The sequence below is a fragment of the Oncorhynchus keta genome, chromosome 14 (assembly GCF_023373465.1).
Source record: "Oncorhynchus keta strain PuntledgeMale-10-30-2019 chromosome 14, Oket_V2, whole genome shotgun sequence".
NCBI classification, from domain to species: Eukaryota; Metazoa; Chordata; class Actinopteri; order Salmoniformes; family Salmonidae; genus Oncorhynchus; species Oncorhynchus keta.
The window spans coordinates 8,588,051-8,610,536 of NC_068434.1; the positions used below are offsets into that span (position 1 = coordinate 8,588,051).

The window sequence follows — 22,486 nt, forward strand, 5'->3', positions numbered from 1 at the left end:
GTTAAACACGTGGGGCTCAAAACGGGTGTGGCTCTGCCCCACCTGCCCTAAATGACGGCTCGCCACTGACAATACTATAATCAAAGATGAATCAATGATGAATATATTATTATTAAAAGATGAGCTTGACGTTTTTATTGGTGAATCAAAATGTAATGATTCAATCATACAGTGTTTTACAGAGGTGAAGTTAGCTTTATATTAAAGATTCAGACTTTACTCTTCAATACCTCTTCAACGGAACATGCAAGGTTGACTAGGCTACCGGGGGCGGCAGGTATCCTAGTGGTTAGAGTGTTGGGTCAGTAACCAGCAGGTATCCTAGTGGTTAGAGTGTTGGGTCAGTAACCAGCAGGTATCCTAGTGGTTAGAGTGTTGGGTCAGTAACCAGCAGGTATCCTAGTGGTTAGAGTGTTGGGTCAGTAACCAGCAGGTATCCTAGTGGTTAGAGTGTTGGGTCAGTAACCAGCAGGTATCCTAGTGGTTAGAGTGTTGGGTCAGTAACCAGCAGGTATTCTAGTGGTTAGAGTGTTGGGTCAGTAACCAGCAGGTATCCTAGTGGTTAGAGTGTTGGGTCAGTAACCAGCAGGTATCCTAGTGGTTAGAGTGTTGGGTCAGTAACCAGCAGGTATCCTAGTGGTTAGAGTGCTGGGTCAGTAACCAGCAGGGAGCCTAGTGGTTAGAGTGTTGGGTCAGTAACCAGCAGGTATCCTAGTGGTTAGAGTGTTGGGTCAGTAACCAGCAGGTATCCTAGTGGTTAGAGTGTTGGGTCAGTAACCAGCAGGTATCCTAGTGGTTAGAGTGTTGGGTCAGTAACCAGCAGGTAGTCTAGTGGTTAGAGTGTTGGGTCAGTAACCAGCAGGTATCCTAGTGGTTAGAGTGTTGGGTCAGTAACCAGCAGGTATCCTAGTGGTTAGAGTGTTGGGTCAGTAACCAGCAGGTATCCTAGTGGTTAGAGTGTTGGGTCAGTAACCGAAAGGTTGCTAGATAGAATCCCCGAGCTGACAAGGTAAAAATCTGTTATTCTTCCCCTGAACACGGCAATTAATGAACCTACTGTTCCTAGTCCATCGTTGTAAATACGAAATTATTCTTAACTGAATTACCTAGTTAAATAAAAGTTCAATAAAAATAAACAAACATATATAAATGTAATATTCTAAATTGGCTGATGATAGCGTATAAATTCAACCCCTTGTTTTTCCAATTCGGTGTCATATTCCCTTTTTGTAGGTGAAATGTAGGTAAAAATGTGCCATCCTCTGCTCAGAGGGTTAAGGGACCGTCTTAAAACTGCATCGCATACAATTGCCTGTAAATGAAAAATATCAATACCTCCTCAACGACATGACATAGAGATCTCAAACTAATTTTAAATTGATAAGAGACCTCTTTTCTCGAATGCAATTAGTTTTAAAAAATGTACTTCTATAAAATCTACTGAAAGTAAAACAAATCACTTTACACAAAAATACATTAAAACATCAATATCTTCCACCCCACTAGACTTTAATGAATACAACCAACTGTTATTGGTTCAGGGACCTCATCCCTCCAATCAACAAAAATTACTTTTGTATTTTATTACTTTAAGAAATTTCTGTCAATTTAAATTCACGTTACATAAAATAAATCTGAATTAAAACATCAATATCTTCCACCCCACTAGACTTTAATGAATACAACCAACTGTTATTGGTTCAGGGAGTCATGCCTCCAATCAACAGCAAGTTGTGTTGTATTTGTTGACTTTGGATACTTTTTTACAAATGTATAATTAAATTTGCATGAATAATACTTTAAAATGTCAATAGATTCCACCCCATGTGACATTTATGAGTTAAATTAACTGTGACTAGCAAGCTAGCAAGCTAGGACTAATGGTTTGGTTATCTAAACTAGCAAGTATGTTTGTTTGTTACCAAGACAACTACTGTAGCTATCTAGTAAACTTGCTAGCTACTTCAATGGATGTTGAACACATTTCTACCGGCAAATGTGTTAAATTATAGCCATGGTATAAAAGGGATAATCAACTCAGGGCTTTATGGTTCTCTGGAAAATAATGCAAGTCCATGGAAGGTCAGTTCCACAGTGTTCATTATTTACCTTAGAACTCATAGTCCCTCGTTGATTATCCCTTACATCACTTTATGAGCTGGATTTGCCTTTCTTTGCAACAGTGGAAGCTGCTGAGGAGACGACGGCTCATAATAATGGTTGGAATGGAGTCCATGGAGTGGGATCAGCCACATCAAAGATGTTTCCATGTGTTTGATACCACTCAATTGACTTCATTCCAGACATTATTATGAGTTGTCTTCCCCTCAGCAGCCTCCACTGCTTTGCAATTAGTTTGTTTGTTTTCAGTTGTTAGCATTTAGCTAACAACGTCTATGTGAATTTGCTATCAGTTTGTGCTAATTTGTTAGCATTCTGGAAATGGAGGGCAATAGGTTTTTCTTGTGTTTTTAGCACCCACTCATGTGCTATGCCGGGAATACTGTAAATCCCGATATGAGAGAAGGATGGTATGACAATATGAAAATCTGGATACCGCCCAACACTAATCACCACAACTACCACACCTACTTATCCCAACTACCACATCTACCTACCACAACTACCACACCTACTTATCCCAACTACCACAACTACCACCCCTATGTACCACAACTACCACACCAACCTACCAAAACTAATAAAACTGCCACACCTACCATACCACACCTATCATCACCACAACTACAAAACCTACCATCACCAAACCTACCTAAAACAACCACCACACATATGTACCACAACTAACACACCTACCTACTAAAACTGCCACAACTACCAAACCTACCTACCACAACTACCACATCGACCTACCACAACTATCACACCTACCATCAACACACCTACAATCCACCAATACCACAACTATCACATCTACTATCATCAAACCTACCACACCTACCATCACCACCTACCAAACCTACCTACCACACCTACCACAACTACCTACCCAAACTACCACACCTATAATCACCATACCTACCATATCTATCATCACCAAACCTACCAAACTTACCTACCATCACCACTTCTCTCAAACCTACATCACAAAACCTAACACACCTACCATACCTCCCTTCACCAAACCATCCATCCAGACATAAGGAAGTGGATGGCTGCAAACGTTCTACTTTTAAACTCGGACAAAACAGAGATGCTTGTTGTAGGTCCCAAGAAACAAAGAGATCTTCTGTTGAATCTGACAATTAATCTTAATGGTTGTACAGTCGTCTCAAATAAAACTGAAGGACCTCGGCGTTACTCTGGACCCTGATCTCTCTTTTGAAGAACATATCAAGACCATTTCAAGGACAGCTTTTTTCCATCTACGTAACATTGCAAAAATCAGAAACCCGTATATACGAAAATTGCATTTACCACTTATTGCTTAGCTAATAAAAAATACATAGTATACAATCGGTGACTCAATGTCATATTTATCCTGATACCAGATTAGAATTGACGCAACCCTAACAGTACCTGTGGATGTATTTCAAGGCCTACCTTAAAACTCAGTGCCTCTTTGCTTGACGTCATGGGAAAATCAAATGAAATCAGCCAAGACCTCAGAATAAAAATTGTAGACCCCCATAAGTCTGGTTCATCCTTGGGAGCAAGTTTCAAACGCCTGAAGGTACCACATTCATCTGTACAAACAATAGTACGCAAGTATAAGCACCGTGGGATTACGCAGCCGTCATACCGCTCAGGAAGGAGATGCGTTCTGTCTCCTAGAGATGAACGTACATTGGTGCAAAACAAAAAGTGCAAATCCCAGAACAACAACAAAGGACCTTGTGAAGTAGCTGGAGGAAACAGGTACAACAATATCTTTATCCACAGTAAAACCAGTCCAATATCGACATAACCTGAAAGGCCCTCGGCAAGGAAGAAGCCACTGCTCCAAAACCACCCTTGAAAAGCCAGACAACGGTTTGCAACTGCACATGTAGACAAAGATCGTAATTTTTGGAGAAATGTCCTCTGGTCTGATGAAACAAAAATTGTTCTAAAATTCACCAAATGTATTGTGGGAAGCTTGTGGAAGGCTACCCGAAACGTTTGACCCAAGTTAAACAATTTAAAGGGAATGCTACCAAATACTAATTGAGTGTATTTAAACTTATGACCCACAAGGAATGTGATGAAAGAAATAAAAGCTGAAATAAATCATTCTCTGTCCTATTATTCTGACAATTCACATTCTTAAAAGAAAGTGGTGATCTTAACTGACCTAAGACAGGGAATCTTTACTTGGATTAAATGTCAGGAATTGTGAAAAACTGTGTTTAAATGTATTTGGCTAAGGTGTATGTAAACTCCCGACATCAACTGTACATACCCCTGTGCCCATCTCATTGCAATATGGTCCATCCAGGGCCTCAGCTGGACACCTACAATGTGAGAAATGTAAACAAGATGCTATAATTGTGTGTGTGTGTGTGTGTGTGTGTGTGTGTGTGTGTGTGTGTGTGTGTGTGTGTGTGTGTGTGTGTGTGTGTGTGTGTGTGTGTGTGTGTGTGTGTGTGTGTGTGTGTGTATGTGTGTGTGTGTGTGTGTGTGTGTGTGCCGCTCCAGGTCATATTTTTGATATTTTATTTCATTTGTTCTCTGATGGAGCCATCCCTTGTATCATTTTCTAGGCCTCCCAGGTATTTGCATTTAAGGTAATGTATCTGATTACTGCTGCTAGGGGGAGCTGTGATGTCAATGCGGGGCGTTAGTGAGATCGTGAGGTCTTAGAGGTTTCTTCTTCAATCTTGGAGAATGCCTACTACTGAAAACGAATAACGTTTCTCCGTCTCATCATTTTATCCTATTAATCAAGTTACGTAATGTGCAAAAGTGCAATATGACTCTCAGCATATTGAGGTAACATGGTTAATTAACTACATAGTCCATGAGTTTGGTCACGTTTGAAGGGAGTTTTAACAGAGTGATAAACTGGTTGGTATTTTCCCCATTGTAAGTAATGGAGGTTGGCTAGGTTGCTAATGGTTTACATGTAAGAGAAGGGATCAAGATTGCGCCTGAACTTTCTGTACTGTTTTTCAATAACGTTTAGATCCTATTTGTTTTATTTTCTAACAAAGACTCAGTTTATTTCAGGTAATATTTGTAAATATGTGATGTCACAATAAAATGTGTTGATATTTCTACAAAAATAGCATTTAACAGTTTGCTAACTTGATGCTAACCAAATTTAGCTTGTCTAAGCACTAGCTAGCTCTAGGCTAGTTTATCTCAGTCTGATAGCTTACATGTTAGTGGTTTATAATATAATGGTTGTAGCACCGTTTTGCACAGGCCTCCTGTCATTTCTAGCTTTTTCCAAATTGACACTGATAGTACAGTGAGTTATATATAATGTGAATGTGTAGATGTGTGGTGATAGTATTTTAACCTCAGACCTTTTATTTTGCTGATACTGGAATATGAAATGTGGAGATGTAATGCAATAATAGAGTTGTAATGGATACTTGGTTTTGATCACCAAAAAGATTAACAAAAGAGAACAGTATTTTAATACATCTTGGAGAATTCCCACTACGGTTTCTCTGTCTCATCATTTTACCCTGTTAATTCAGGTTTATTATCTGCTGACCACATCCCAGTCCGAGGCCTGTAACATATGTCAACAGGTGTCAAGGACTTGAAAGTTACAGAAATTGAGTTAACTGTTAGGACAAGGGATAACAACTAAATGAAATCCAGATCCTCAAACCTCACTTAGATGACTGCATTGATAGAATTGGCTCTGCTGCTTACTTAAGTTAGATTTGCTAAAAGGTTAATGGCAGGTGGAATGTAACTATGCTTTTGTGTCACGTTCTGACCTTTGTTTCCTTTGTTTTGTCTTTATTTAGTATGGTCAGGGCGTGAGTTGTGTTCCTGGCAGTCTGTTTTTTTGGTGATATGTGTTTTTCTCTGCCAGAGCCGTAAGTGTGTTTCAGTGGTGAGCTGCCCCTCAGTCCGGAGCTGCCCTCAGTCCGGGAGCTGCCCCTCAGTCCTGAGCTGCCCCAGTCCGAAGCTTACCCCTCAGTCCGGAGCTGCCCCTCAGTCCGGAGCTGCCCTCAGTCCGGAGCTGCCCCTCAGTCCGGAGCTGCCCTCAGTCCGGAGCTGCCCCTCTAAGAGTTTTTTGGCCCTTAAGTAGGGTTGCCAGTCCAAGGTCGGTGGCGAGGGTCGCCGCTTTAAAGAGGCCACAGAGGCGGGCGAAGAGGCGCACCAGAACTTTGGTGAAGTGGGGTCCACTTCCCGCGCCAGAACCGCCACCGCAGACAGACGCCCACCCAGACCCTCCCCTATAGGTTCAGGTTTTGCGGCTTTGGTCTGCACCTTTGGGGGGGAGGGGGGATCGGCTGTCACGTTCTGACCTTTATTTAGTATGGTCAGGGCGTGAGTTGGGGTGGGCAGTCTGTGTTTTTTCTATGTTTTTCTATTTCTATGTTTGGCCTGATATGGTTCTCAATCAGAGGCAGCTGTTTATCGTTGTCCCTGATTGAGAACCATATTTAGGTAGCCTGGGTTTCACTGTTGTTTTGTGGGTGTTTGATTCCTGTGTCAGTCTTTGTGCCACGGGACTGTTTCGTTAATATTCACTTTGTTATTTTATATTGTGTCATGTTCAGTTTATTCTATTAAAACATGGACACTTACCACACTGCGTTTTGGCCCGATCCTTGCAACACCTCTGACGAAGAGGAGGAAATCTGGCGTTACATTTTGAGTCTAAAGCACTACTTGTTAGTGCCCCAGTGCTTGCCGCTCCCAACTTTGACAAACCATTTAAGTTGGACGTATACGCTAGCATAGTATAATTTGGTAAGGGAATTATGAGTTTTAATCACTTAATAATTCACAAACAAAATATACATCAGAAAAATCCCGAGAACTAATTGTTAGCTCCACCATTACTGGTTACTTCTGTGAACTTTCATTATCCCCCCTCCTCACAAAGACAAATGTGAAAATATCTTGAAGTTATGTGTGGTTTTGGTAACGGAATTACAAGGCATAAGGCCATATTAGTAAAACGATTTCTCCAAACCCAAATGTAAGTGTTGATATTAGTAGTCAGGGGTCTTTATGTCAACATGATTCTGGTTTTATGTAGTTCTGATATTGGACCTCTTAAGACTTTTTCTGCTAATCTTTTCTAAGATCCCTTTTCCATCTGTTTACCCAGAAATCAAAGCCTTCACTGGTTGAAAAATGTATCTAGAATTACATTTACCAAAAATATACACTCTTAGATTTCATTTGACACCCAATTACACATGCTCCTATGAACATTATAATTGTTGCTTAAATCAAAATCAAAATGTATTGGTCACAACACATGGTTAGTAGATGTTATTGCGAGTCTAGCGAAATGCTTGCACTTCTAGTTCCGACAGTGAAGTATTATCTGACAAGTAATATCTAACAATTTCACAAATACCTAACAGACAATCCTTTCACATGGAAATGCTCTACTGTACCTCTAGAGATACTATCCATCCCCAACTAGTAATAAAGTGGTCGGGCTGGTTGCTACTGGCCTCTCCAGCTTCAGGCTGAATCCCACCCACGATGAGAGGAGGTTTACTGGACATACAGGGAGAAACTACAGTCTGAATCACACCCATGATGAGAGGAGGTTTACTGGACACACAGGGAGAAACTACAGTCTGAATCACACCCATGATGAGAGGAGGTTTACTGGACACACAGAGAGAAACTACAGTCTGAATCTCACCCATGATGAGAGGAGGTCTACTGGACACACAGGGAGAAACTACAGTCTGAATCACACCCATGATGAGAGGAGGTTTACTGGACATACAGGGAGAAACTACAGTCTGAATCACACCCATGATGAGAGGAGGTTTACTGGACACACAGAGAGAAACTACAGTCTGAATCTCACCCATGATGAGAGGAGGTCTACTGGACACACAGGGTGAAACTACAGTCTGAATCACACCCATGATGAGAGGAGGTTTACTGGACACACAGGGAGAAACTACAGTCTGAATCACACCCATGATGAGAGGAGGTTTACTGGACATACAGGGAGAAACTACAGTCTGAATCACACCCATGATGAGAGGAGGTTTACTGGACACACAGAGAGAAACTACAGTCTGAATCACACCCATGATGAGAGGAGGTTTACTGGACACACAGGGAGAAACTACAGTCTGAATCACACCCATGATGAGAGGAGGTTTACTGGACACACAGGGAGAAACTACAGTCTGAATCACACCCATGATGAGAGGAGGTTTACTGGACACACAGGGAGAAACTACAGTCTGAATCACACCCATGATGAGAGGTCTACAGGACACACGGGGTGAAACTACAGTCTGAATCACACCCATGATGAGAGGAGGTTTACTGGACATACAGGGAGAAACTACAGTCTGAATCACACCCATGATGAGAGGAGGTTTACTGGACACACAGAGAGAAACTACAGTCTGAATCACACCCATGATGAGAGGAGGTTTACTGGACACACAGGGAGAAACTACAGTCTGAATCACACCCATGATGAGAGGAGGTTTACTGGACACACAGGGAGAAACTACAGTCTGAATCACACCCATGATGAAAGGAGGTTTACTGGACACACAGGGAGAAACTACAGTCTGAATCACACCCATGATGAGACTACCTTTAAGTCTTAAGGGTTTGGATAATCTTAGGGTTAAGGTTAGGGTCAGTTTTAGGTTTCAGGTGTTGGCTTGACAGGCTGTCAATGGGATGTTGGTCAGAAAAGTCCATTTAGTCTTTCCCTTCTCAAACCTGTCCTCCCCCTAACCAGTTCATATCATGTATTCCACCACCAGCACACCTGATTCACTAATCAGAGGTTTGGATGATTAGTTGACCAGTGGAACAAAGTGGACTGGATCTAGGTGAACTATGTGGAGAGTCTTCCAGGGACAGTACAGTACAGACTGAGAAGCTAACAACAGTGTAGTTTACTCAACTCATTCAAACGATCATGAATATTGTTTAGAGAGAAGATCTGCACAAGGGCATAACGTTTAAGATATAGCAAGAAAGGACAATATGCAAGGTAGCCAAAGTGTAATCAAAAGTCATAGGCCTAATCATCAATAAATATGAAATATAAGACCAAAATATAATCTACATATAAAGACAACATGTCATCTACATGTGTTATAGAAGAGCTCCCTTCTCACATCCCAGGTCATGTTTGGACTGGAACGTGACAACTCAACTCTGGGCTATAGCCTCCCCACAGACAACTTTCCTGAGTGCAATGTCATTAATGTGACCGATATGTACAGTATAATAAGCAGAGTGAAGAAGGAAAAGATCCCACCTCTGACGCACAGCAGAGACATCACTGCTGAGATTTCCTCTGGAGCAAGAGTCCCTCAAGAATTTAAAAAACAGTCATTGCGTTTCAATGAATGTCCTCCCCAAACGCTTGTTGCATCGTGATCTATCCTCCCAGTCCCTTGGGATTTCAGCGGATGGATGATGCGCCGCTGCCATTTACTTGGATGAGAAGTTGGACGAACGCTCCTCCAGCTCACGATACGAAATGGTGGAGAACTACAGTGTAATGATGTGTCGTTCACGAACGAACGGCTGTTTTTGAACGGATATTTTTGTTGAACGTCGGGAACCGAATTGCATCGGTGAAAGAGCCATTCATCTGGCTCTATGATTTGCAAACTGCTACAACTGCTTGTTGAGCTCAGAACAACGTTTTTCTGTAGATAAATTACAACATCATTGTCTAAAGGGGGTGAATCCTCACTGCAGAAATAATAAATAGTGGGGAGAGAGTTGTGATTGTATGTTTGTTTGTACAGTTATGGCTGTAATGTTATTATTTTGTGTTCTCACTAAACACCCACATTTGTATTTGTGTGGGAAATGTTTGTAGGCTATGGTTGCTGTTTTGTATTTCATTGAACTTTAGGCCCATACAAAGACAAATCACACAACATAGAAATCCAAATAACCCTAGGCAAAAATACACGAAATAAAAGTCAAGTGAAAATATTTATAAATTACTTTATCAATTATGAGTAGCTAAACATCATCGACTTTTGGACACTGATGCGCAGGAGAACCCCAAGCTGTCAATCAAGCAGGCGCGGTGAACGGATTATGACGCTCAAGCGTTCCAAATGACGCAACAATACAGCTCCAGACCAGAGAAAGTTCATGCGGAAGATATTCTTCAGTTCAACACTAAAACTGCGCGTTGACACGTGTGATTTGAGGTGAGTCAAATGTTTACGAAAGTTTACAATACATTAATCGTCCGCTAGCCTACTTAGCCTATAATTCTGTCATGGTAAGATAACACACGTGAAGGTGAACGTTAATGTATTTTAAATATGTTTTCTTTCTGACATTATATAGCTAGCCTAATAAAATACAATTATTTATAATTGCTTTGTTATTTCTGTTGCTATCAATCAATCCATCTGTATCTACTGTCTGTCAGACTATCTGAAATGTCTGTGTACTGTTTAGCCAGCACATGCCAGAAAGGTTCTTTCACAAAGGCTCATATTCACAAAGTCTCATAGAAGGAGTGCTGATCAATTATCAGTTTTGTCTTTTAAATCAAACTGAATACGTTTTGATGGACAGGAGGCGACCTGATCCTAGATCAGCACTCCTAACCTGAAACACTTTGTGAACAATATCCAGGATGTGATTATGAAGTTGTGATGAGGTATTATTATATTAGTTGTGCTGATGCATGATGGGTTGTAGGCTAGAGCTTGAGGACTCAACTCTGAAGACTGTTTCTGAATTCACTGACCTGGTGAGTAAATGTTGTGTACAATGGCACCATCTAGTGACAGAAACATAGAAACACATTGTTGCTGAATGAAGGCATCTCTTTATTTTCCAGAAATAAAACTAGTAGACCTTTCCTGCAGTCACTGAGGAGATGGACACCTCTTCTTCTTCTGGACGATCTCCGTCTCCTACTGGGACTGTCTTCTTACCCCCTCCTATCATATGGAACAGTCTGTAAGTCATTCATCACATAACCTAGCTCTGGTCCAGGGCATTATGTCTCCTACTGGGACTGTCTTCTTACCCCCTCCTATCATATGGAACAGTCTGTAAGTCATTCATCACATAACCTAGCTCTGGTCCAGGGCATTATGTGCGGCTTGCTGAAGGAAGGCTCAGTGTCTGCAAGCTGTACGTAACGCCCTGGACCAGAGTGACACATTACCCACCTCTGGCCATCATGGACAGTCAACTCATCACATTCATGTACTGTAAGTCACAGTTGTGTGATGTGTTATTAAAGACAGTTACATTGAGCAGAAGTTGAATTATTATTTTAATATTGTAGTAAATTGTCTGAGTTCACTTCCTAAATAATGTGTTGACATTCCTTTGCTCCCAGCTACAAGCAGGCAGAGATGGAGGTTCACTTCCCGAGAGAAGAGAAGAAGACCTGTACAGAGAAGGAAGCCCACATGCTTGAGTTGATGGGGAAGGATCGAACGATCCGAAATCAGAAGAAGGAGATGGACAGACTTCAAGTGTGCCTCTGGGAGGAGGAAAAGAAGAAGAGGAATGGTGGATCGGAGATGGACAAGATCATTGAACAATTACAGTCTGAGTCAGACAATCTCCGAGCCCTTTTAAAAGATGAAAGGAGGAGAAGAAGAGTAGAAAGGGGTATATTGAAAGAGTGGAAGGCTGAGATCCTGAGACTGAGGGAGGCAGAGAGCCAGAGGGAGGCAGAGAGCCAGAGGGAGGCAGAGAGCCAGAGAGAGGCAGAGAGAGAGAGAGATGCAGAGAGAGAGAGAGATGCAGAGAGAGAGAGAAAGGCAGAGAGACAGAGAGAAGCAGAGAGACACAGAGAAGCAGAGAGACACAGAGAAGCAGAGCGAGAGAGGGAAGCAGAGAGACAGAGGGAAGCAGAGAGACAGAGGGAGGCAGAGAGACAGAGGGAAGCAGAGAGACAGAGGGAGGCAGAGAGAGCCACAGAAGCAATGGAGCACCAGAGGAAAATGCAGGAGATCCACAGACTCAAACAACTGCTGGATCTTCTGATGGTGGACCTAAAACTGGCCCACGTAAGACATGTCATTGTTATTATTAGAAGGCAGTGTATATTTACCAGCTGAAAATGAATAGTGGCAGACAGCGGTACGCTAACCCAATGTTAACTTTTATTCCTTTCCTTAACCCTTACCTTAACCTCACTGAAACTATACCTGACCTTTACCTGAACCCAACCCTAGGTCCTGAACCTAACCTTAATTTATCTCAACCCCTATGCCTTTCTTCTGCCGGTTGAATATCCTCTTCCTTATTAACGTCATTACTGTTTTTGTTGTTAATAACTGTATCTGTGCAGGTTGTAAATAACTGCATTAGTGAAGCCTCATTTGTATAAACATCAGAGGCAACATTGTTGTAACATCACACAAATTGTAACAGGAATTTCTCAAACCCCTAACTGAATGGGCAAGAAGGTTGTGTGTTTGTATTTGTACACATTTTGGACATAATTGATACCATCAAATGTCTCGTAATTTTTTCAAACCATGATAATACATTAATTGACAATGAACTGTCCAGATGAATTGATCAAAATGACCCTGCTATTGATGTTGTCCAGTGTTTGATTCAATTACCTAGCTCTAGGTTGTATTTCTGTGTATCATTCTCTGCAAATCCTTTGAAAGTATGTCTTGGTAATAGATTATCACTAATTTAACCTTTTAAAATGAAGCAAGAGATTGAGAGATTGAGGCTATGGCAGAAAGTCATGGAGGATCAGCGACCAAGACTGGCCTGGAACAACAAACCTATTGAGACAGGAAGAGAGAGGGAAAGAGAGAGGGAAAAAGAGAGAAAGGGAGATGGAAAGGGAGAGAAAAGCAGAATTGGAAAGACAAGAAATGAAGAAGAAAATGGAACAGGCAGAAGAAACGATAAAAATGTTAGAACGAGAGATTGAGAGATTGAAAGAGATTGAGAAGGAAATCATATTTGAAAGAGAAAGAGACGTGCGTATTGCAGAGAATGAGAAAGTCAAACTGGTTAACGAAAAGGTAAAAGAGTTAGAGAGAGAGGTTGAGAGACTGAAAGAAGATATGACAACAAAAGAGATTCAATACAAAATCAAATTTGAAAGAGCGAAAGAAGCGTTTAGAAGACAGAATGAGAGAGTGAAACAGGTTAACCAAAATGTACTAGTGTTAGACAGAGAGTTTGTGAGAATGAAAGAAGAGATTAGATTGAAAGACGAGACTGAACCAGAGAGAACATTTGATAGAGACAGAGAGAGAGAAAATGATTGGAGACGAAGTGAAGAGGAGATGAAAAATAGAGTGGAGAGAGAGATGGAGACGGCCCTCCTCAATGACAAAAAGACGTCTGAATTGGAGGAAGTCTTCAAGAAAATCAAGGAACAGCGGATAGAATTAGAAAATATGGAAACAGACAAATATAAATGGACACAGAACCAAATGGACATGGAGGAGAAGATGGAGGGTGAGCACAACAAACAGAAAGAGGTAGAAAGAAAGAGAATGGAGAAAATACCAAAACAGAGACAAGAAGAAGATGAGAAGAAGAAGGAGATGGAGAGAGAAGAAGAGGAGAGACGCAAACAGAAGCACATAGAGATGGAAGAGGAAGAAAGAGAGAGGGAGAAAGAGAGACAGAGACAGATCAGAAGACAGAGAATGGAGAAGAGACAGAAAATTATGGAAAGAGAAGAAGAGAGACAGAGAGAGATTGAAGAAGAAAGATGTGGACAGAAGCAAATAGAGATGGAAGAGGAAGAACGAGAGAGGGAGAAAGAGAGACAGAGAGAGATTGAAAGAGAGCATGAAGAAGAAAGATGTAAACAGAAGAAAATAGAGATGGAAGAGAAAGAAAGAGAAGAAGAGAGACAGAGAGAGATTGAAAGAGAGCACGAAGAAGAAAGATGTAAACAGAAGCAAATAGAGATGGAAGAGGAAGAACGAGAGAGGGAGAAAGAGAGACAGAAAGAGATTGAAAGAGAGAATGAAGAAGAACTATTTGAACAGAAGCAAAAAGAGATGGAAGAGGACAAACGAGAGAGGGAGAAAGAGAGACAGAAAGAGATCAAAAGAAAGAATGAGAGACAGAAAAGAAAGAGAATGGAGAAGAGACAGAAAATTATGGAAAGAGAAGAAGAGAGACAGAGAGAGATTGAAAGAGAGCACGAAGAAGAAAGATGTAAACAGAAGCAAATAGAGATGGAAGAGGAAGAAAGAGAGAGGGAGAAAGAGAGACAGAGAGAGATCAAAAGAAAGATAATGGAAAAGAGACAAAAACATATCGAAAGAGAAGAAGAGAGACAGAGAGAGATTGAAAGAGAGATTGAAGAAGAAAGATGTAAACAGAAGCAAATAGTGATGGAAGAGGAAGAAAGAGAGAGGGAGAAAGAGAGACAGAGAGAGATCAAAAGAAAAATAATGGAAAAGAGACAAAAACATATCGAAAGAGAAGAAGAGAGACAGAAAGAGATTGAAAGAGAGCACGAAGAAGAAAGATGTAAACAGAAGCAAATAGAGATGGAAGAGGAAGAAAGAGAGAGACAGAAAGATATTGAAAGAGAGAATGAAGAAGAACTATTTGAACAGAAGCAAAAAGAGATGGAAGAGGAAGAACGAGAAGAAGAGAGACAGAGAGAGATCAAAAGAGAGAATGATGAAGAAATATGTAAACAGATGCAAAAAGAGATGAAAGAGGAAGTACAAGAGAAGGAGAAAGAGAGACAGAGAGAGATCAAAAGAAAGATAATGGAAAAGAGACAAAAACATATCAGAGGAGAAGAAGAGAGACAGAAAGAGATTGAAAGAGAGAATGAAGAACAACTATTTAAACAGAAGCAAATAGAGATGGAAGATGAAGAACGAGAAGAAGAGAGACAGAGAGCGATCGAAGAGAAAGAGAGACAGAGAGAGATGGGAGAGAAAGAAAGACGACAACAACAAGAGGAGAGAAAGATCATGTTTGAGAGAGATCAAGAAGAAGAAAATATATGGAAACAGAAGCAAATTGACATGGAGAAGGAGGGAAGAGAGAGGGAGAACAAGAGACAGAGAGAGATAGAAGAGATACACAGACGACAACAACAAGAGGAGAGACAGAAACAAAAGGAGAAGGAGAAAGAAAGGGAGAAAGACAATGACAATCAGAGAGAGATGGAATTAAGAGATCAGCAACAGAAAGAGATGGAGAAAGACAAGATGATTATGAGACAAAGGGAGGAAGCAGGAAGAAGAAAGGAGGGGCAGAAAAATATTTTAGGGGAAATTGAGGGACAGAATGAACTGGAGATAGAACAGGAGAGAGAGATTGAAGAAAAGCAGGAAGTGATTAAGGAAGCAGAGGAAGAGTACGGGGAAAGAGAAGAGAGAGGAAAGGAAGTAAGCATGAAGAAACATGTAGTAGTTAATGTTAAAGCAAAAGCACGGGAAGTTTTCAATAGGCGTAAAGAGAGGAGGTTAGAAGTGTTGAAGGGGGAACGAGAACACATAGAAAGAGGACAACAAATCAGGAGGGAGAAGGAGGAAAGACGGCTGGAGATGGAAAGAAAACAGGAGAGGGCAAGACAACAAGAGGAGCAGGATAGAAAACGAGAGATTGAAATCGCTAGACAGAAAGAAATGTTGAGACTAAGAGAGGAGGAGAGGCAGAGAGAGGATGAGAGAGAGGAGCAGAGAAAGAAAGCCATTAAATGCCATTTATCTTTAATTAGAGAGAGACAAAAAATAATACAGGCAAAAAAAAGGAGGAGATGGTGGAAGAGGAAAGAAGGGAGATCCTTGAGTACAAGAGGGGTGACTTAGAGGAGGAGGAGAAGGAAGATGACAAGGAGGACATTCTCCCACCTGATAAAAGTATCAGAAGGAGAGCTGTGGGCTGGGTGAATAAAACATGGGAGAAGAGGAACCTCAGAAAGATAGAGAGAACGTATCAGAGAGAGGCTGAGGAGGGCCATAAGATCGTCCACATAGGTAAGACCTGTTTTCCCTCTACTTATGACATCAACCTCTGTAGTCTCCTCTACACACATACGTTCCAAACCAGTCATCATGTTGCATCAGTTCATAAAAACACACAAAAAACGTGTTTTGGGGGATCCGGGGGCTACTAGTGGCCATGGGGCCCTAAGCGATCACATATGCCCTGGCACTATACAAAGAATAGGTGCCATTCTGGACACACGTTCAATTTAGGACCAGGTCAATTTGGGATGGGAATTATTGCACTTTATTGACACATTCCATGCCTTGCTTAACTGAAAAGAGTAAAGAATCATTGAGATCCAATTGTGTTTTCTATTCTTCATTCCCTGTGTCCATTACATTTAAGTTGATACCAGATCCACTAAGTTGAATGTAAACTCTACTTCTTCTCCCCTCCCAGCCATCCCTGGACACACAAGGTTAACATCCACCATGACCCGGGCAGAGAGAGAGAGGGAGAAGAGGAAGGAGCTGCTGAAGGCTGAGGAGAGAAGGAAGAAGATGGAGGATTTCAATAAGCAGTGGAGAGAGAGGTCCCTGCTTAAAAAACACACTCATCAACAACTGAAGGAGGAGAGGGAGAGGATGAAGGAAAAGTACCTGGATCAGATGAATCTGGAGGCTGATGCTCAAATCAACACCCGGTGTCTAACCACCCAACACAGCCACGATTACAACCACGGTCAGGAGTTGCCCGGATGGGCCACAGGCCAACAAGTAAGCCAAGAGCCTGTTGCATCTGGAGATGGCCAGCAGGAGGGGCCAAGGAGGCAACAGGCATGGGCAGAGAACCAGGAGGGGAGTTCAGAGAACCAGCAGGAGGGGCCAGAGAACCATCAGGGGGGGCCAGACAGCCAGCAGCTAGAAGCTCCAGAAGAGGCTGACACATCAGAGCCAATCTCCAACACAAAGACAAAGAAAAAGCCAAGCATCTGGAAGAAAATTAGGATGAGGTAAAGAATGTTTAAACATCTATTCATGTTTTACACTGTTAATATACATGTCATCACTTTAAAAAGTGACATTATCCAAATGTGAGGGTTTAGTGTACATGCAACACACATGTAAATATATAGATACTTACCTGTCTCTGTGATGTCTTACAGCCTTCCTGATGTGCTGTCTGCCTAGAGCTGGAACTCGATGAAGCCACAGTTCCACTGAGGTTACGTTGGTAATTAAAAGTGTCGCCCAATAATTCCTCCTCCTCTTTCAGTCATCAAGCCACATTTCCTCCTCAAAACATTATAGTCTCCTCAAGCCAGCAAGTATCCTCTTTATCAGGCAACAAACCATCGAAGGTCACTGACCCTCCTCCCAAGAACAGAGACTCTCATCTGTATCCTAGTTAAATTCATCTCTGATCACCACCTCTACAGTCCTAGAAAATATCCCAAAAATGGAAATGGTTTAAACAGAAGTCCTCCCCTCAGACCAGTGGCTCCACAGACCAGAGTTTCTCATCTTTATTCAAGTTGAATGCAACTCTGATCATTTCCACCACCTCTCCTGTTAAGGGGAGGTGCTGAAAAGGAGGTCTGGGAGGAGGTCTGCAGGTAGCCTGGACCGGACCGGTAGCAGCTAAGTTGCTGGCTCCATCCCCGGGCAGAGCTGCTCAAGTCAGGCCAGTGATGTTTGATGATGTCATTTTTGTTAGCAAAGTTTTATTCTTTAATAAAAGCATTTATTAAAAAAAGCAATATTGTTGTTACGGTGTGGATTGTTTTGTTATTTATTAGAATTGAAACATCCAGTAGTCATGGTAGATGTTAGACTTTCTATGAGACACCTGACATTCCATCAGTTTGATACAATGTGTGACATGTTATATTAGAGAGGAGTCCTCTATACACATCTATTTTAGACCATAGGAGAAATATCAGATTGAAATAGCTTCTCTAAGAGTCTGAGGAGAGAGCAACAGTAGACGCATCGTTAGCTCTCCCACCTCCAGTTCAGTACTTGGGTCATTCCACTAGTTGAGTACCTTTTGGGGAGTGTAACTTTATATTTCACCTAATTCTAACATTCTGTCATAAAGAGCACATGTTCAACTTAATATAAAACATGTTTCCCATCTCAAGAGTAACAAATACATACTATAGCAAGTGCCTATTAAGTGCCAAATAAAGTGACAGGGTTGACTGTAACAGAGTTGACTATTTCATCTAGAATCAACCATAGATCCCCATGTGACAGGGGGAATGGAATGCAAGCTTACCAAACACATGTAAATAGTTTAAACATTTCTAGACTGTCTATCTATAGGTAACAGGGTTGATGTGTTATAATTCACCCACCCAGTGGTGATTGCAGCATGTACATCTTGGTGGGGGAAAACTCCCCCAAAATGTTTTAGATGAATGCCAGCAAAGCCACTACACAGCACAACACTAAACAATACATTAATTGCACTGTAACTTTAACAAACGATGCCCACAAACTGTTAGGGTCGACATAAAGCTGTCCCAACAGCAGAGGTTTCTTTTCAGCACCATGGAGAGAATCCTTTAAAAAACATAGCTGATATGGCTGACTTGCTTATTTACAAACTATGGCACAAGGGGACAACGAGTGGACAACAGGATATCTGTCATTTAGATTAAGACAATGAGAGACCTAGGATGGACGTCGTCAATATCACCATTTGTTCAGCACTTTTGAAATGTACAGCGACAGAATTTTGAACATGGGCCATTCTTACAGTATTCTCCCTGTACACCAAGTCATAACTGCATATAAGAAGACAATGAAAGCTCGTACAATATTCAATGATTACATTTCTCTAAAACAGGCTATAGTCTACATGTGCACCATCAAGTCAGAGCAGTAGGCTAAGTTATGAGAGTGGAAAGTGACAACATTATTAGGGTGAGGCACATGGGCTACTAACAGCTTACTACACAACATACACTTAGTATTACTTTCTTAGATATAGTATACATATCTCCCTGTAACGATATTCGTCTTCCTCTGACGAGGAGTATGAAGGATCGGACCAATATGCAGCGTGATACGTGTCCACGTTGATAATTTATTAACATTGAACACAAAAAACAAAATAACAAGGACAACGAAGGAAAACTAAACAGATCTGTCTGGTGACACAGAGACAGAAAACAACCACCCACCACTAAAATGGGAATAACAGACTACCAGTTGATTCTCAATCAGAGACAACGAACGACATCTGTCTCTGATTGAGAACCATACCAGGACTAACACATAAATACTTAATAGAAAAAATAATATAGACTACCCACCCCAACTCACGCCCTGACCAAACTAACACAAAGACATAATGAAGGAACTAAGGTCAGAACATGACACTCCCAGGCATATTACATCATCTATAGAGAAGCTTCCAACCACTCAAGAGTCATGTTGAACAGCAGGCTAGTGATTGCTTTGTTAACCTTGCAGTTAGCCACTGATTCCTTCCAAACCACTGATTGTTGAATTTGCGATTTTCCAACTTTTTGTGTTTATTTGGAAAGGTTGATGACCACTGATACTTTTTATCTATAATTTCTCTTCATATGACAAGGATTGAAAAGGATTTGCCAGGAGATTGTTGTCTGGATGCATGATGATGACTGCTAGCTTGGTAGCTATGATTTTGTAAATATGATGTTGAACCAATCACGGCGCAACCAGAGAACATTACCAACCCCTTCGCTCCGTATTTCTCACTGGCTGCCCCACCACCACAGAAAGCACTAAGCTGGGCTGAAACACCTGCATTTATGAGATGCCTTCCTCAAGAAAGCAAAAAAGAGAAGGTGTGGCTTTATTAACTCAATCATTTAAAAAAAACAACACTTATTAATGCCAAAATAACATGCAAAACAGGCAACATATATATATATATTGTTGTTAAACACGTGGGGCTCAAAACGGGTGGGGCTCCGCCCCACCTGCCCTAAATGACGGCTCGCCACTGACAATACTATAATCAAAGATGATTCTATGATGAATACATTATTATTAAAAGATGAGCTCACCCTTTTTATTGGTCAATCAAAATTGAATGATTTAATCATACAGTGTTTTACAGTGGTGAAGTTAGTTTTAACTTTGCTCTTCTTCAAACCTCTTCAACGGAACATGCACTGTTGACTAGGCTACCGGGGGCGGCAGGTATCCTAGTGGTTAGAGTGTTGGGTCAGTAACCAGCAGGTATCCTAGTGGTGAGAGTGTTGGGTCAGTAACCAGCAGGTATCCTAGTGGTTAGAGTGTTGGGTCAGTAACCAGCAGGTATCCTAGTGGTTAGAGTGTTGGGTCAGTAACCAGCAGGTATCCTAGTGGTGAGAGTGTTGGGTCAGTAACCAGCAGGTATCCTAGTGGTTAGAGTGTTGGGTCAGTAACCAGCAGGTATCCTAGTGGTTAGAGTGTTGGGTCAGTAACCAGCAGGTATCCTAGTGGTTAGAGTGTTGGGTCAGTAACCAGCAGGTATCCTAGTGGTTAGAGTGTTGGGTCAGTAACCAGCAGGTATCCTAGTGGTTAGAGTGTTGGGTCAGTAACCAGCAGGTATCCTAGTGGTTAGAGTGTTGGGTCAGTAACCAGCAGGTATCCTAGTGGTTAGAGTGTTGGGTCAGTAACCAGAAGGTATCCTAGTGGTTAGAGTGTTGGGTCAGTAACCAGCAGGTAGCCTAGTGGTTAGAGTGTTGGGTCAGTAACCAGCAGGTATCCTAGTCGTTAGAGTGTTGGGTCAGTAACCAGCAGGTATCCTAGTGGTTAGAGTGTTGGGTCAGTAACCAGCAGGTATCCTAGTGGTTAGAGTGTTGGGTCAGTAACCAGCAGGTATCCTAGTGGTTAGAGTGTTGGGTCAGTAACCAGCAGGTATCCTAGTGGTTAGAGTGTTGGGGCAGTAACCGAAAGGTTGCTAGATAGAATCCCTGAGCTGACAAGGTAAAAATCTGTCATTCCTCCCCTGAACACGGCAGTTAATAATGAACCTACTGTTCGTAGGCCGTCGTTGTAAATACGAATTTGTTCTTAACTGAATTCCCTTTTTGGAGGTGAAATGTAGCTAAAAATGTGCCATCCTCTGCTCAGAGGGTTAAGGAACCGTCTTAAAACTGCATCGCATACAATTGCCTGTAAATGAAAAATATCAATACCTTCTCAACTACATGACATAGAGATCTCAAACTAATTTGACACTGATAAGAGACGTCTTTTCTCGAATGCAATTAGTTACATTATTTTAAACTTCTATAAAATCTACTAAAAGTAAAACAAATTACTTTACATAAAAATACTTTAAAACATCAATATCTTCCACCCCACGAGACTTTCATGAATACAACCAACTGTGATTGGTTCAGGGAGTCATGCCTCCAATCAACAGCAAGTTGTGTTGTATTTGTTGACTTCGGATACTTTTTTACAGATGTTAATTAAATTTGCATGAATAATACTTTAAAATGTCAATAGATTCCACCCCATGTGACATTTATGAGTTAAACTAACTGTAATTGGTTCAGGGACCTCATCCCTGCAATCAATAGCAATTACTTTTGTATTTCTTGACTTTGGTGATATTCTACTAACTTAAATTGACTTTACAGTAAAGATGCTTTCTTAAAACGTCAATAGCTTCCACCCCATATTACTTTAACGAATACAAAAAACTATCTACTATTTTTAAAAACTCTTTCATATTTTGAATAATTTTGAATGGACTTTACCTGAAAATTGCTTCCCTAAAACTTCAGTAGCTTCCACTTTTATGAATACAACAAACTGATATTGGTTCACAGACCTCTTCCCTCCAATCCATGGTAATTACGTTTGGACTTTTGGACATCACAAATTAAGTCAAAATGAAAACGTTATTGGTGTTGTTGAATTAGGTTTTCGTAATAGCAAGCTAGGACTAATGGTTTGGTTATCTAAAATAGCAAGTATGTTTGTTACCAAGGCAACTACTGTAACTATCTAGTAAACTTGCTCGCTACTTCAATGGATGTTGAACACATTTCTACCGGCAAATGTGTTAAATTATAGCCATGGTATAAAAGGGATAATCAACTCAGGGCTTTATGGTTCTCTGGAAAATAATGCAAGTCCATGGAAGGTCAGTTCCACAGTGTTCATTATTTACCTTAGAACTCATAGTCCCTCGTTGATTATCCCTTACATCACTTTATGAGCTGGATTTGCCTTTCTTTGCAACAGTGGAAGCTGCTGAGGAGACGACGGCTCATAATAATGGTTGGAATGGAGTCCATGGAGTGGGATCAGCCACATCAAAGATGTTTCCATGTGTTTGATACCACTCAATTTTTATTTTTTATTTTATTTTATTTCACCTTTATTTAACCAGGTAGGCTAGTTGAGAACAAGTTCTCATTTGCAACTGCGACCTGGCCAAGATAAAGCATAGCAGTGTG

At 41.1% G+C, this 22,486-nt stretch overlaps 1 protein-coding gene and 3 long non-coding RNA genes across 8 annotated transcripts in view; all 4 read left to right on the top strand.

Annotated features, from left to right (window-relative positions):
- The first annotated feature begins 246 nt into the window (after window positions 1-246).
- LOC127907183 (uncharacterized) lies at window positions 247-1,012 on the top strand. 2 transcript variants are annotated; one of them, XR_008063607.1, is made up of 4 exons: window positions 247-472; window positions 551-628; window positions 707-784; window positions 863-1,012. It is a non-coding gene; the product is annotated as an uncharacterized LOC127907183 (long non-coding RNA). The 2 variants fall into 2 exon arrangements; XR_008063606.1 differs by lacking the exon at window positions 551-628 and having other exon boundaries at window positions 707-823.
- A 9,185-nt stretch (window positions 1,013-10,197) lies between these two features.
- Window positions 10,198-11,524, top strand: LOC127907186 (uncharacterized). The gene is made up of 4 exons (XR_008063612.1): window positions 10,198-10,316; window positions 10,819-10,870; window positions 10,961-11,082; window positions 11,471-11,524. It is a non-coding gene; the product is annotated as an uncharacterized LOC127907186 (long non-coding RNA).
- Window positions 11,525-14,298: 2,774 nt separating this feature from the next.
- LOC127907180 (trichohyalin-like) overlaps window positions 14,299-22,486 on the top strand; it is a 30,886-nt gene continuing 22,698 nt past the window's right edge. The window contains exons 1-2 of one of the 2 annotated variants that reach the window (XR_008063605.1): window positions 14,299-16,076; window positions 16,489-16,682. Coding sequence is in view for 1 of the 2 variants with exons in the window: in XM_052460969.1 (XP_052316929.1) it covers window positions 15,857-16,076 (220 nt within the window). In the remaining variant the exon portion in view is untranslated. Of the gene's footprint in view, window positions 16,077-16,488; window positions 16,683-22,486 lie in introns of those variants that run through there. The other variant, XM_052460969.1, reaches the window with a different exon arrangement.
- On the top strand, window positions 20,265-21,034 carry LOC127907184 (uncharacterized). Of its 3 annotated transcripts, none has more exons than XR_008063610.1 (3): window positions 20,265-20,384; window positions 20,424-20,618; window positions 20,814-20,957. It is a non-coding gene; the product is annotated as an uncharacterized LOC127907184 (long non-coding RNA). The 3 variants fall into 3 exon arrangements; XR_008063609.1 differs by lacking the exon at window positions 20,814-20,957 and adding an exon at window positions 20,970-21,034 and having other exon boundaries at window positions 20,282-20,345; window positions 20,424-20,696; XR_008063608.1 differs by having other exon boundaries at window positions 20,282-20,345.